Below are 12,051 nucleotides of genomic sequence, written 5' to 3'. Positions count from 1 at the left end.
GACAAAATGAAATCGAAAGTGCTGCTCATTCCAAGCACAAGATGTGTAAATAGTGAATGAGTTGAATAGAAACTATAATCAGCTCAGTGTGACTGTTCTCACCAGTTTGTGGATCTCACACTCCAGGTTGAGGATGCAGTCAAGCTTCCTTTTCCGACAGCGCTGCGCTGCAATCCGGTTCTTGCTTCTGCGTCGCACGTCGTGGATAAACTCTAGCTGCTCTGATGTCAGCTTGTGCATCTTCACCAGCAGTTGGAAGTCGTTCCGTGGAAGATTTGTGATTTGATCAACAGGAAATGGCAGCTTCACCTGGAAATAGAACGCAATACCAGTCATGTAGGTGTTGGTTAGGTTAGTTCAATCAGAGGGATGTAAATAGTAATCATATCCAAGTCTTAGAATTATTGACATTTCATTGAGAGAGCTACTAATACTACTACTTAACTTTCCTTTGGAATGAATCATTACTGCCATAGCGCATACTCCACATTTCCACATTTACTTTTAATATTCAAATTCAACCACCGGATGGCGGCATATTTACATATATATATATATATATATATATATATATATATATATATATATATATAGATAGATAGATAGATAGATAGATAGAGAGTGAGAGAGAGAGAGAGAGACTTTACTGAAGTATGTGTGAATGTTGCTGCGGTTGTGACCTGCTGACACAGCACAGACAGGAAAGTGACCTTATAAGATACACTTAGTCCAGAATCAGTCAGAGACAGCGCTTTCATATAATATTACCATGAACATAGCAGGACCTCACAGGACATCTTAATTTGTAATTTCTGGAAGATGAAGCCCATACAAGATCACTCTTCATCAGTCTCATTTGTATCATTCTTATGTTTGTAAAAAAAAAAAAGTGAGGACACTGACCTCCGGGCCCCGTTCTGGGACATCTCCTTCAGAGAATGAGCCAGATTCATCACTGGAGTTGGTTCCATACGACTGCTCACATTTGATCTTGGGACGCACCTGAAGAACAAAGGAGATTCCTTCACTGACCTACAGGAGTGTATATAATGCCCAGAGAGAGAGGGGAGTGACAGCTGGACTGTACCTGGCTGAAGAGTGTGTCTCCATGGCCGCTCTGGTCCTGGGGTTCCAGGCTGAGGCAGCGTGCCATGTTTGAGCAGGGGGAGGATGAGAATTCAAACTGGGGCAGACTGCAGGGAGACCCCCCGCTGCCATCCTCTGCATAGGAGTAGGATGAGCAGGAGCTGGATGTGCGTGTTCGGGTCTCACAGGGCGGGGAGCGCGGGCACACTTTGATTGGCACAGGGCAGCTGGTGTTAGGTCGGGCACGGCACAGAGTGGGGGGGTCAGAGGTGGTGCTTGAAGAGGAGTGTGTCTGGGAGGAGGGTAGGGACTGGCTGGCCCCAGGCCACAGGCCCTTGGGCATGTGCTCTGATAGCTCCATCTCCAGAGAGCCCCCGCCCGAATAGGAATGTACCGGACCCCCCAGACGACTGCCGGCTCCTGAAGTGAAGATGACACTGCGGCGGTCCAGTTCCACATCCTGTTTGAACACTGCATCACAGGAGGACGCTTTGAAGGACAGGGCTGAGGACAGAGAGTCCACATCCTTTGGCGACGAGGCTGACTGCTCTGCAGGACAAGGCCTGAAGTCTTTTCTGTGGTCTCCCTGAGAGTTGGCTTTGTCCTGGGAGCACAGCAGTCTGTTGGCTAGTAGCTGCTGGGATGAGTTTGCTAGATTGGGACCGTCCAGCCCTTTTTTATAAAAGACCCTGAGGCAGGAGGGGGACTTGCTTGTGTTCAGGGACACAGGTTTGTCCATGTCCATAGTTGTCACATTGTCCAAAGCCAGGACGTCCTGCTCATCCCCTGAACCACAGAGAGGCTGTTCCTCTGCTTGTGGCTCTACTTTGATGTGGGTGAGAGGTAGCGGGGGCTGCCCTGGGACACTCTCTGGTGATGTGCTGTGTAAACCTGAGGTACTGCTGAGTGAGGAGGTGTCGTTGTGCTTGTTGCAGGCCCACTGGTACTTCCTGTACTTGGGGCAGCGGGGCAGGTCGGACGCTCCGGGAGGTGACAGAGCATCCTCGTCTGGCTGTGGTGACCCGAGAGAGGACATACTTTGGTCTGCTCCCTGCATGCTCTCATCCTCTGAATGTCCATCCTCTGCTGCCTCCTTGTGGCAGAGTGGCAGCATATCATTCTCCCGCCGCAGCTGCGCCTCCAGGAAGCGGAAGCACGAGTCTTCCAGATTTTGAATGCGCAGGAATTGGGCACAGTGAATAACCTCCTGGATGTTGTCTTTGCTGAGTAACAGCTTAGCTGTATAGGCAAACTGCAACAAAGGAGCGAATCCCCGGGCCGTGACCTGAAAAAACAGGGAAATTGTCAGCATTATACTCAGCAACAGCATTGTCCGGAGCAGCTGAAGTGTGCTAAGAATGGCCGACAGTCCTCTTCCAAAACAAACTTTATAAAGTAGCAGTTAATCTGGGCTGGTGTGTACTGGGATTTGGGCTAGAAACAGGCACTGGATTCTGCATCCTCTACCACTCCAGCACAATGGCTATTTCAGGTGTTGGTGCAGTCTTTTATACGTCCAAATATGTTTAGTTCATGTTTAGCCTTCTTTTTTAAGCCAGTCTTTGGTCAAAATGAAAAAAGGGAAGGAAGCATGCTTGAATAACGCATATTGAATTCATTTTTGTGATTAATAATCAAAAATAAAACAACACAAGTTTATTTTGGCTATACTTGGACCACTGAACTCTTTATAGGTCAAGTCGGGTGATAGGGCCTAGAGCCAGAACTCCTTTATACACATACATAGTACTGTTAAATACTGCTAATGCTACATGACACACAAAGCGACCAGAGTAGGCTCACAACATGGATTAGTTAGTTTATGTGGTCTGTTTATTTAAGAAATTTACATAAAATATATTTTGTCAAAAGATACATACTAGTACAAATATTCAACATTATTATGGAACGGCTTATATTGAGCTTTTTTGTTGAAGCTATTTTTTATGTAAAAATTTTGTTAGAGTGTTTTCTTAAAAGTCAAACTATTAACATAACAAACTGAATATCCAACTATTTCTTGTCAAAAGAGCACATTTAACAAAGCATCAATTTACTACTGTATCTAAGGCCAATGAGCTGTTTGTGCCCGGATGGCCCCATGAAGCTTAAGTGTGTGTGAAGCCAATAGTTTGTACGAGGTAATCCCTGTAGGCCATGTGGCGACAGGGAAGCCTTCCATTTAGGCCTAATCCCAATAATTAGGTATGTAGTGAGCCTGCAAAAGTCCACACAGCACTCTGGTAATCCACATGGAGCACAATGCTGTATGGTGCTGACTAGTTTAAAATAATTTAATTCGAGAAAAAAAACAAAAAACATAACTATCATTTTTAAGGTCTACTCTTCCCCACAGTAAATACACTGAAAGTGAATAGTGTACAATAGTGCCATACAGCTCATGTGATCACTGACACTGGGATGATTCAAGGGCAGCATAGCTGAAAGCTAAACTCATTTCCAATGGCTTGAATAAGAACATGGTCATACAATTTTCATCAAAGCTGTAAATGCACATTTTCACACTTCTTTAAATTTCACTCAGATCTGTTTCAGGCCCCAGATCTATCCATCTGTCCCCTGGTTGACTTGTGAAACAGCAGTGGGCAGTAAAGCTCTTTGCGGTAGATTAACAGACAGTACACAGACTAATCCTTCAGAGCACAGCAGACAGTGAGAGGACGTGAACCCACCTCAAAGCAGTGAGCTCTCAAGTAACTGTACAGCACCCAGGCAAAAGGATGGCAACAACCTAGCATGTGACGGGTGTGCTGAATAAAGTTTATTTATTATTTTCTTTCCTGTACTAAGAGTGGTCACTGGGGAGATATTATTATATAATAGTGTATCAGGGACAGGAGGTGGGATGAGGTCTGCTGAGTCAGAGGGTTATTTCAGGTCATCTGACAGACTGGACTCTTCTCTGCTCATCAGTATTACTGTACACAGCAGGTCGATGAGCTTCACAGAGTACTGATCATCATGCAGGGAATGTCTGGAGTGGAAAAGAGTGGGTGCCCCATCTGACCTTATAGATACACCCTTAACAGATAATGTAAATTTGCTCTCCTGTTAATCACAGCTGAGATGAGAGTAATACCAGCTCATACAGTAGGAAGTGCTGTCTGAAGTCCTCTCTTGGAGCAAATGCAGAGGAAACTCACAAAGTACTTAAACACATTTGTTTGTTATCATGATCACTGTATTAATGACAGATTATTAAACTCATGAGGCTCAAACTAATGAATGTTTTATAAATGTGTGAAATTATGCTGTGAAATGGACACTAAGTGATTACCCACACTATTTCTTCAAGGTTATGTCTGTAATGTTACAAAACAGGAATGCGCCATGTGCTACTGAACTCTTTCTCTTGTGTCCAGTCTCCTGTTGACAGAGCAGGTGTGGGCGGGCCTGAGGGCGGGGCTGTGGGGGAGGACAGTGGGCGGGGCTGGTTTCACACTGTACTCTATTTTGCTGACAGAGAGGCTAAGAATGACAGGTGCTAATTGACTCCTTCAAACACTGTTTATATCTTAAACTTGACAAATGCAAATGTAAACAGTGTTTTTCCACAGTCGTATGATCCCACAAACCACAAATAGAAGTGGAAAACAAAAACACCTTCAAATGGAGCTCCTGAAAGAGGTGATCACACAGAGGACAAAATAAGGAGCAAGTGAAGGAATATTACTATCAAGAATAGCATAAACATAGCATTCTTATTGAGTGTGTGGGCTTTTGTGCAACAGTGGATGTTTCTGATCTGTCTGTGACACATGTACCTGCCAGGAGTTTGTGCACATACCTCCTGGGGCAGGCTGACCACTAGCCCATTGGGGGCCTGTCCCACCAGGACCTGGAGGAAGTACTCGCTGCAGGCCGCCAGCACGGCCCGGTGCCCACGGAACTCCCTGCCCTCCACCAGGACGGTCACATCACACAGGATGTCCTGCTTCCGCTGGTCGTTGAGGCACAGGAGGATATTGGTACAATGAACTGTGGACTCATACACATACATGGGGGCTTCAGGCTCATCCACGGACATTCCGCTCACGCCCTGAAATAGACACAAACCCAGGGTCAGGACACAGCTGAGAGAGCATTCCTCTGAACTGAGGTCAGCCACAACAGAGAGGGGGAAAGAGGGAGGGAAGGAAAGAGGGAGAGAAACAGAATTGAGAAACAAAGAGCGATGAGCTCAGCTGTGAGTCACCACAGCAAAGGGCTCAGAGCAGCAGCATAGACACAATAGCAGAGCAGCCACCTGTTATTTTTACTCTCAAACAATATGAAAATCACTGCACAATAACTTTAAAGTATTGTCAATGCCACTGGGGCAAGCCACACATAAACACACAACATGTGCCTCCTCCAGTCACAGTATATGGCTGGGGAGGGCATTGGGCAGGAAAACAGCCAAAGCACTGAGACACTACTTCGTGGTAACCCAGTCAAACAAAAGTTAAAGCTTAAAGTTGTTATTTGGAAGAGTTATCCAATGGAATCTAAAATCAATTTAAACTCTAGTCTTTATAAATGACACAAATGTCTCTCCACTAAGCCTAGACCACAAGAGCAGAAGTGAAAATTGTGAAAGCATCACTTTAATATCTCCATTAATGGGAAATGGTTTTGTAAGCCATGAATCATTTTGGGATAACACTATGTTGATTACAAAGAAGGGCCCCTGCAGTGTGTGTGCCCAGCTCCCTCCTCAGCTGTCAAGACCTGCCTTCACAGAATGGTGATTCCAGATGTGGTGCTGAGGTCCAAACATGCTATTTCTGCTGGAATGTGCCTCGCTGCAGTCAGCTTCTGAGGATGCCACCAAAATAATGAGCACTCTGAACTGGACATTTTCCTCTGACCACAGAAACACTCCACAAAAGAGCTGCTTGTGGTTAGGAATGCACGATTCTGGAAAGAAAATTGAATTGTGACTTTTCTAACAAATAAGTAAATGGTAGGACTCTGCTCACACTGCAATGTAAATAACTCCATGTTGTGGGTTTGATTCGGGCCTTTCTGTGTGGAGTTTACATGTTTCTGCCGGTGGGTTTTCTTCAGGCACTCTGGTTTCTCCATCAACCCAAAACATTCACTATTGGCTTGATGCCCACTTATAATCCTCCACCTGTGGAAGTCCTGACCAAGTCTAACTCAAGCTCTGGAGATGGATCCCTCTGTGGTGCCCACTGCTCCTGACAGACTGCTCCAGCAGCGTTGAAGCATGGGTCAAATGCAGATGATAAATTTCCCTAAGGGGACAATAAAGTGTGTCTTACCGTAACCTTAACATTTGTTACAATAAAAGATTTCCATGCATTGCTGAACAGGTTTGTGGAGGTGTACATTACAGGTACAACAAGTTTATTTAAATGTCTAAATAACTGCAGCCTATGCAATTTGATAATTGCACCAACTCAACTATGATTTTGATTTGATTGAGTTTTATTGTGCAGCCCTACTTGTACCCCTCTCTGATCACAATTCTATCCACAGCTAAAAGACCGTTGACTTTTGTCCATACACTTTAGAATATACACATAAATAATTGTGTCACGTCATCGTGAGTTGCCAAATAAAAAGAGGTAGGGGTTAGGGTTAGACTACTAACAGTCATTTAGGTCTTTCTAATGTTCTGGCATCTACAACACTGTTGTGTCTAATCTAAACACATGTGAAATGTGTTGAAATCTGAATGCTCAAGACTGATTCAGTCAGCAGAACTAAGCTCTTGTTTTTGCAGAAGAAAAATCACTTTTAGCAAGAGGAAGGAAGGTGACGCGCTCTCGTTGCACCAAGTGCAGTGTAACTGGCGTTTTTCAGATGTGGCCTGGGGCACAATCGGGGGGTTTCTGCTGTGACCCTGTAGTTGACTGGGACTGTGTCCATGACGGAGCATGGGAGATAGATGCACTGCAACAACTCTCACCTATGTCAGGATCTATCTATTTATAATGATATATATCATAAAATATATGACAGAAAGAATTCAATCAAATTAAATTTCTGTCAAATTTGAGTAACTTCAAACAAGTAACTTAAGCATTCTATACATGTGTGACACTGTATAAGGGGAAAGTGCACAATAAACTGTATATTCACAAATCTGAGAGATGTGTTCTAGCCAGTGTTGTCCCCTGTAGTCCCTACACTCACACACCCACTGGATCACAGCTTCGCAACACATGTACCACTGTATAAAAGACATATTCAGAAAAGATTAGCCAGGATTATCACTATACAATAAAAGTGATAGGAAATCTATATCACTCCAGCAGTCTCCCCATCAATCCATGCAAGACTAGACCAGGAGTAGACCAGGACTAAACCAGGACTAGACCAGGACTGTCACATTCTGTGTCACCTGTAAACAACAGCACAGAGATAAACCAGCACTGCCCCTCTCCAGCTTTGTAACTGAGTGATCAAGACTCAAGCAGAAAGTTTAGAGAGATTAGTTGTTGCCAATTAATTCTTTATGAACATTTTGCTTATAGAATGGACTGAGTGCAAGAAATTTGAACCATTATAAAACAATATTAGAGCACATAACAGTTAAAAAACACTTCCAAATGTTTATTTTCACTTGTAGATGGAGTCTATGTTGCAGAGGACACAGGTGGTACAGATAGAGCAGAAGACAGTAAAACAATGTGATTTACCTCAAAGTCATGGTGAGTGTGGCGGGCTGCTGATGTGGGCTCTCAGTGCGATGACTGCGCAGAGCCAGTGACTGAGTGACTGTGTGTGTGCGCAATGGTATGCAGGAGTATTTTGGGGCCTGCAGTGCGGCTTGCATGAATCATGACTTCCCACATAGTAGGCCAGTGAGCAGTGACTCACAGTGCTGTCTTATATGGTAACAACATGTGATAGAGACGGGTTATCTATAGCCCCCTGCTCAAGTGTCTGAGCTGTGCAGCCACACTCCACTCTCTCTGCATCTGACTTGGACTTTCAGAAATATAAAATAATACAAGGACAAACAGACAACAACCTGGAAATGTCCTCTTCTTCTTAAGTATGAAAGATGTGGCAAGATTTGAAGGTTTCACAAAGTACTTTTGTGATACGCAAGTTATGAATTACACTATAATTATTTGTTACCTCAGGTATTCCTCTTTGGCCAAGTTGTGTCTATCATTGTTCTATCATTGCAGACATTTCTCATATGCCAATGTAAAATGCAAGTTACATGCACTTGCGTAGCATTATGGGAAATGCCAAATGTCTATACAAATCTTTAAAATCTAAAACTAAATGACTAAAGTATATTATTATCATACAAGCTTCAATGGCAAAACCATTGCATAGTCAATTCAGATAATTGAACAAGTTTCAGTCTATATTAATACAATCACCGTACATGACCAAACATGTGTTTATTCTGACGTACAACACTGAAGGTCAGATGGGATGAAGGTGGGAGTGTAGCTGTGGTCACATTTTTGAACCAAATGGCATTTACCAATGTCATGCACAATATCACTTCCTGTTTAATATCTTTAGTGACGCATTCTGAAACACAAAATCAAAGCCAATGCACACACACTCACACATGCACGAGTCTTTACTGAAACTATTGTAATGTAGAGGTCACATATCACAACCAAAGCGGACAGGGACAGACCCATCTGAACTAGGGAAGTCATCAGGAGGCCTGGGTGAGTGTGAGGTGCTTCTAACCAGGATGCTAGAGCTGCTCTCCTGGCTGATCTCACTGGCCCTTTGCAGAATGAAGGAAGTTGTGCAAAGGAAGAGGCGTAGGCAGACGCACTGATATCAAACAGTCAAATTCAAATTCACATGAATTGTGCCAAAAAGTTCAGCATTCAGTCTCATGGAAACAACTGAGTGGAAAGTCTCCCCACAGGAAAGAATTGACACAGGCGTCGCCCACGAGCTGCCTTCTTAAAGTGCAGAGCATGGATGTGTGTGGGAGTGTGCACGCCAAGTGCACACCACAACGTGCACACTCCTGTGGCACTGGCGTAGCTTTGGTCAGATGTACGGTCAAATGTCTGCACTGGAAATCTCAACACTTGTTTCAACATGCCCAAAGTGTATGCACTGTAAGAGCAGAGTCATTGTAATGTTTATTTTCCTAAGCAGAAATAAAAACAGCTGATGGTGCAAATGTCTTAAGGTGACAAAGTGAGCCATAACCTTCTAAATATATCAAGATCAGCAAGACACTAGCTCCACTGTTGCTGCATTAGCTCAGGATGGCCATACGAGGTGACTGGACTCTTCACAACACTCAAGGCTAATTTAGGAAATGATGTGAGGGTCCACTTTTACACAGAACAGCAGGGGAGGGGTACTACTGTGCCCTGATACGCTTTAAATAACAACTCACTGACTACAGCTGTGTCCACAAACAAACAGTGTATGGTGCGAGCACATTGATTCAGAGAGAGTATGAGAGTAAAATACAGTGTGATTAATGAGTGCTCCAGGACAAAGTAGACATGTTCCAGAAACCTGTTTAGAGATTCTGCCAATCGTTGGAAGACAGGCTTAAAAATGTTTGCTTCAGAAATAAATTATTATTATTATTATTATTATTATTATTATTATTATTATTATTATTATTATTATTATTATTATTATTATTATTATTATTATTATTATTATTATTATTATTATTATTATTATATGTATTTATTATTATTGTATTACAATAATCCTCTGGCATCTTTATCATGAAAAATGGTGCAAGTTAATTGATTTATCCTGCAATCCCTAGTCCCGGGGCAGTGGGGGGGGGGGGGGGGGTCTGTGGGGTGCCCTGTGGCAGTGATGGCACAGAGGGTGTTGGGCTGGCACAGACACAGGCACAGTGTGGTTAGTGATTTGTGAAGGCAGCTGTTGTGATGAGTGAACCTGAGAAAAGAAAGCCATGCTGATTCAAACCTCCATCTACCGCCCACAACACTACGGAAATATTACAGACCGACTTCAGTTATTTCATCATGATTGAGCTTTGTGAATTAAAATAAATAAATATTTTTTGTGAGGGAGATTTGAATAGTTTATGATGTACACCTTCACTGTAGTAAAGCAACACCATTTAACTTTCTGGAGGTGGAATATTCTCCATGAGGATAGTTATATGGCACTCAGTAGAATATTATAGCCAAAGGAACATTTCCATGGCAATGAGCGTGAGGAGTCAGGTTTGTGGAGATGCAAGCCCGCTCACAGTAAGGACATGTTTTTCACTGTGTTCACACTTTTTCCGCAGCCAATGTACCTAGCCTTGGTCTGATTTCATAAGACATTCATCATCAAGTTCTGTCCTTCACAGATATAGAGTTCACCAATCATACCCCAGTGCTCCATTGCTTCCACAGAGCAAACCGCGTGCACGCACAATGATCCTCAACAATATATTTCTATGATTTGATAAACCTGAACAGCAGCAGCACTCTCACCGAGGCTCTGCACACTGAGCCCACGTGTCATTGATTTCCTCTCAAGGCTGTAAATGACCAAGCCAATAATCAGCTCAACACTTACACCCAGACACAACAGACTGCACATCAGCAAGGCAACAGGCCAACCGCACGACACTGTAGAAATGCAAGTGTCTAATCGTTAATTAATGAGTTGATGGTGTCTTAGTTGACCAAATTTCTTTTTTAGTTGAGAAATGATTTAACTGGGATTGTTCACGATTTAAAGGGACTACAGCAGAGAAGATGTGCAATGAGTTAATTGGGAGTTTTGGAAAGTTTTTGGGGTGTGTAGATTTTTATTGTCACTCAAATTTATGTTTAAAGCATCAAACTCTGCATAGTTTTGATGTAAAGTGTAATACAAAAGGCACAAGACCCCAATCACTCCACAGTAAGCCCAGTGTAAACATTAGAACAATAAATGAAATGAAATCAGTGCAGCACATAAGTAAGAAACAGAAACGGTGTTAGCAGCAGCATAAAAGGCATCACAGGGACGCACAGTCTGATATGTGGAGTTGTACAGTGTTCCTATTAGGAGTAAAGCACTGGAAAAAAAACAAAAACATAATCAGTTAATAAGTAGTATTTATCTTAATTTTAGTATGTGAAGTGTTTAGTATTTATGATAAGGAATAATGGAACAAGTATACTAAAGACAAGCCTTTTCTCAATTGAAATGACCAACAAAAATACTAAATAAAATCACAAAATCTCACACAATCTAGTCAACATTTACTCAAATTAGGTTAAAAGTCATGTCTCTTGCAATATGGACTTGTGGAGATTGTGTTAGATAATCCCGATGTACCATAGATCTTCATTGGACGTGCAAAGTTATTCCTCAGGTCTGTCCAGTGATTAACCAGTTTCAATCCATACAGGCTTTAGTCTTTCTGATGGAACACCGACAGCGTTTAGATGTGACATTGTGAAATCATGATGAGGTTATGTTCTATAATCTTGGTGTGTTAAGTAAGACCTGTGCCCCTGAAGCTGCTGCTGTATTTCTGTCTGGAATGACTGGACTCAGTTCTTAGAAAAGTCACGAGTAATGCCATCTCTGCTCCTTCAGCTGTTCGAAGGGCTGCTGCTACAGGAGGACACCACAGCTGTCACTGATGCATCTCTGCTCCAAGGCTTATATAAGCTTCTAATAGGAAGTACAGAGAGGAGGCTAAGGAAAGGTACAGAGGAGGAGCAGTAGAGGCATGGAAGAGGTTATAGCACAGACTTTGAAGAACATGGAGAAATAGACAATGACCAACAGTTTTAAAACTATATATTTTATCTTTTGAACTGGAAATGTCCTCAAAATGTTGCATATAACACCACACTGAAACCAATGTACACTTAGAGGAGGCACAGGGGAGGGAGACGTGCACAGATTTTTAAATTCAAATACCAATCGGTACTTTGGCTTTTTAGTTTTTCAAATAATTAATAAACAGCTTTGTGTAAATAACAGTTCTACATTATGGCCCAACAAGTTATA

The 12,051-nt window shown here is 42.7% G+C and overlaps 1 protein-coding gene across 2 annotated transcripts in view; it reads right to left on the bottom strand.

The window, feature by feature from the left end:
- The window catches only part of bach2b (BTB and CNC homology 1, basic leucine zipper transcription factor 2b), a 33,478-nt gene that overhangs the window by 2,817 nt on the left and 18,610 nt on the right, over positions 1 to 12,051 (bottom strand). Inside the window, exons 1-5 of one of the 2 annotated variants that reach the window (XM_055232238.1) lie at positions 7,758 to 7,929; positions 4,895 to 5,146; positions 1,088 to 2,371; positions 904 to 1,002; positions 103 to 309 (exon numbers count right to left, since the gene is read on the bottom strand). In XM_055232238.1, coding sequence (XP_055088213.1) covers positions 103 to 309; positions 904 to 1,002; positions 1,088 to 2,371; positions 4,895 to 5,134 — 1,830 coding nt within the window. In that variant the 5' untranslated portion in view covers positions 5,135 to 5,146; positions 7,758 to 7,929. Of the gene's footprint in view, positions 1 to 102; positions 310 to 903; positions 1,003 to 1,087; positions 2,372 to 4,894; positions 5,147 to 7,757; positions 7,930 to 12,051 lie in introns of those variants that run through there. The other variant, XM_033990704.2, reaches the window with a different exon arrangement.

The sequence above is a fragment of the Periophthalmus magnuspinnatus genome, chromosome 24 (assembly GCF_009829125.3).
Source record: "Periophthalmus magnuspinnatus isolate fPerMag1 chromosome 24, fPerMag1.2.pri, whole genome shotgun sequence".
Taxonomy (NCBI): Eukaryota; Metazoa; Chordata; class Actinopteri; order Gobiiformes; family Gobiidae; genus Periophthalmus; species Periophthalmus magnuspinnatus.
The sequence above is the reverse complement of the archived record's forward strand: the minus strand, read 5'-3'. Positions and strand labels throughout refer to the sequence as shown.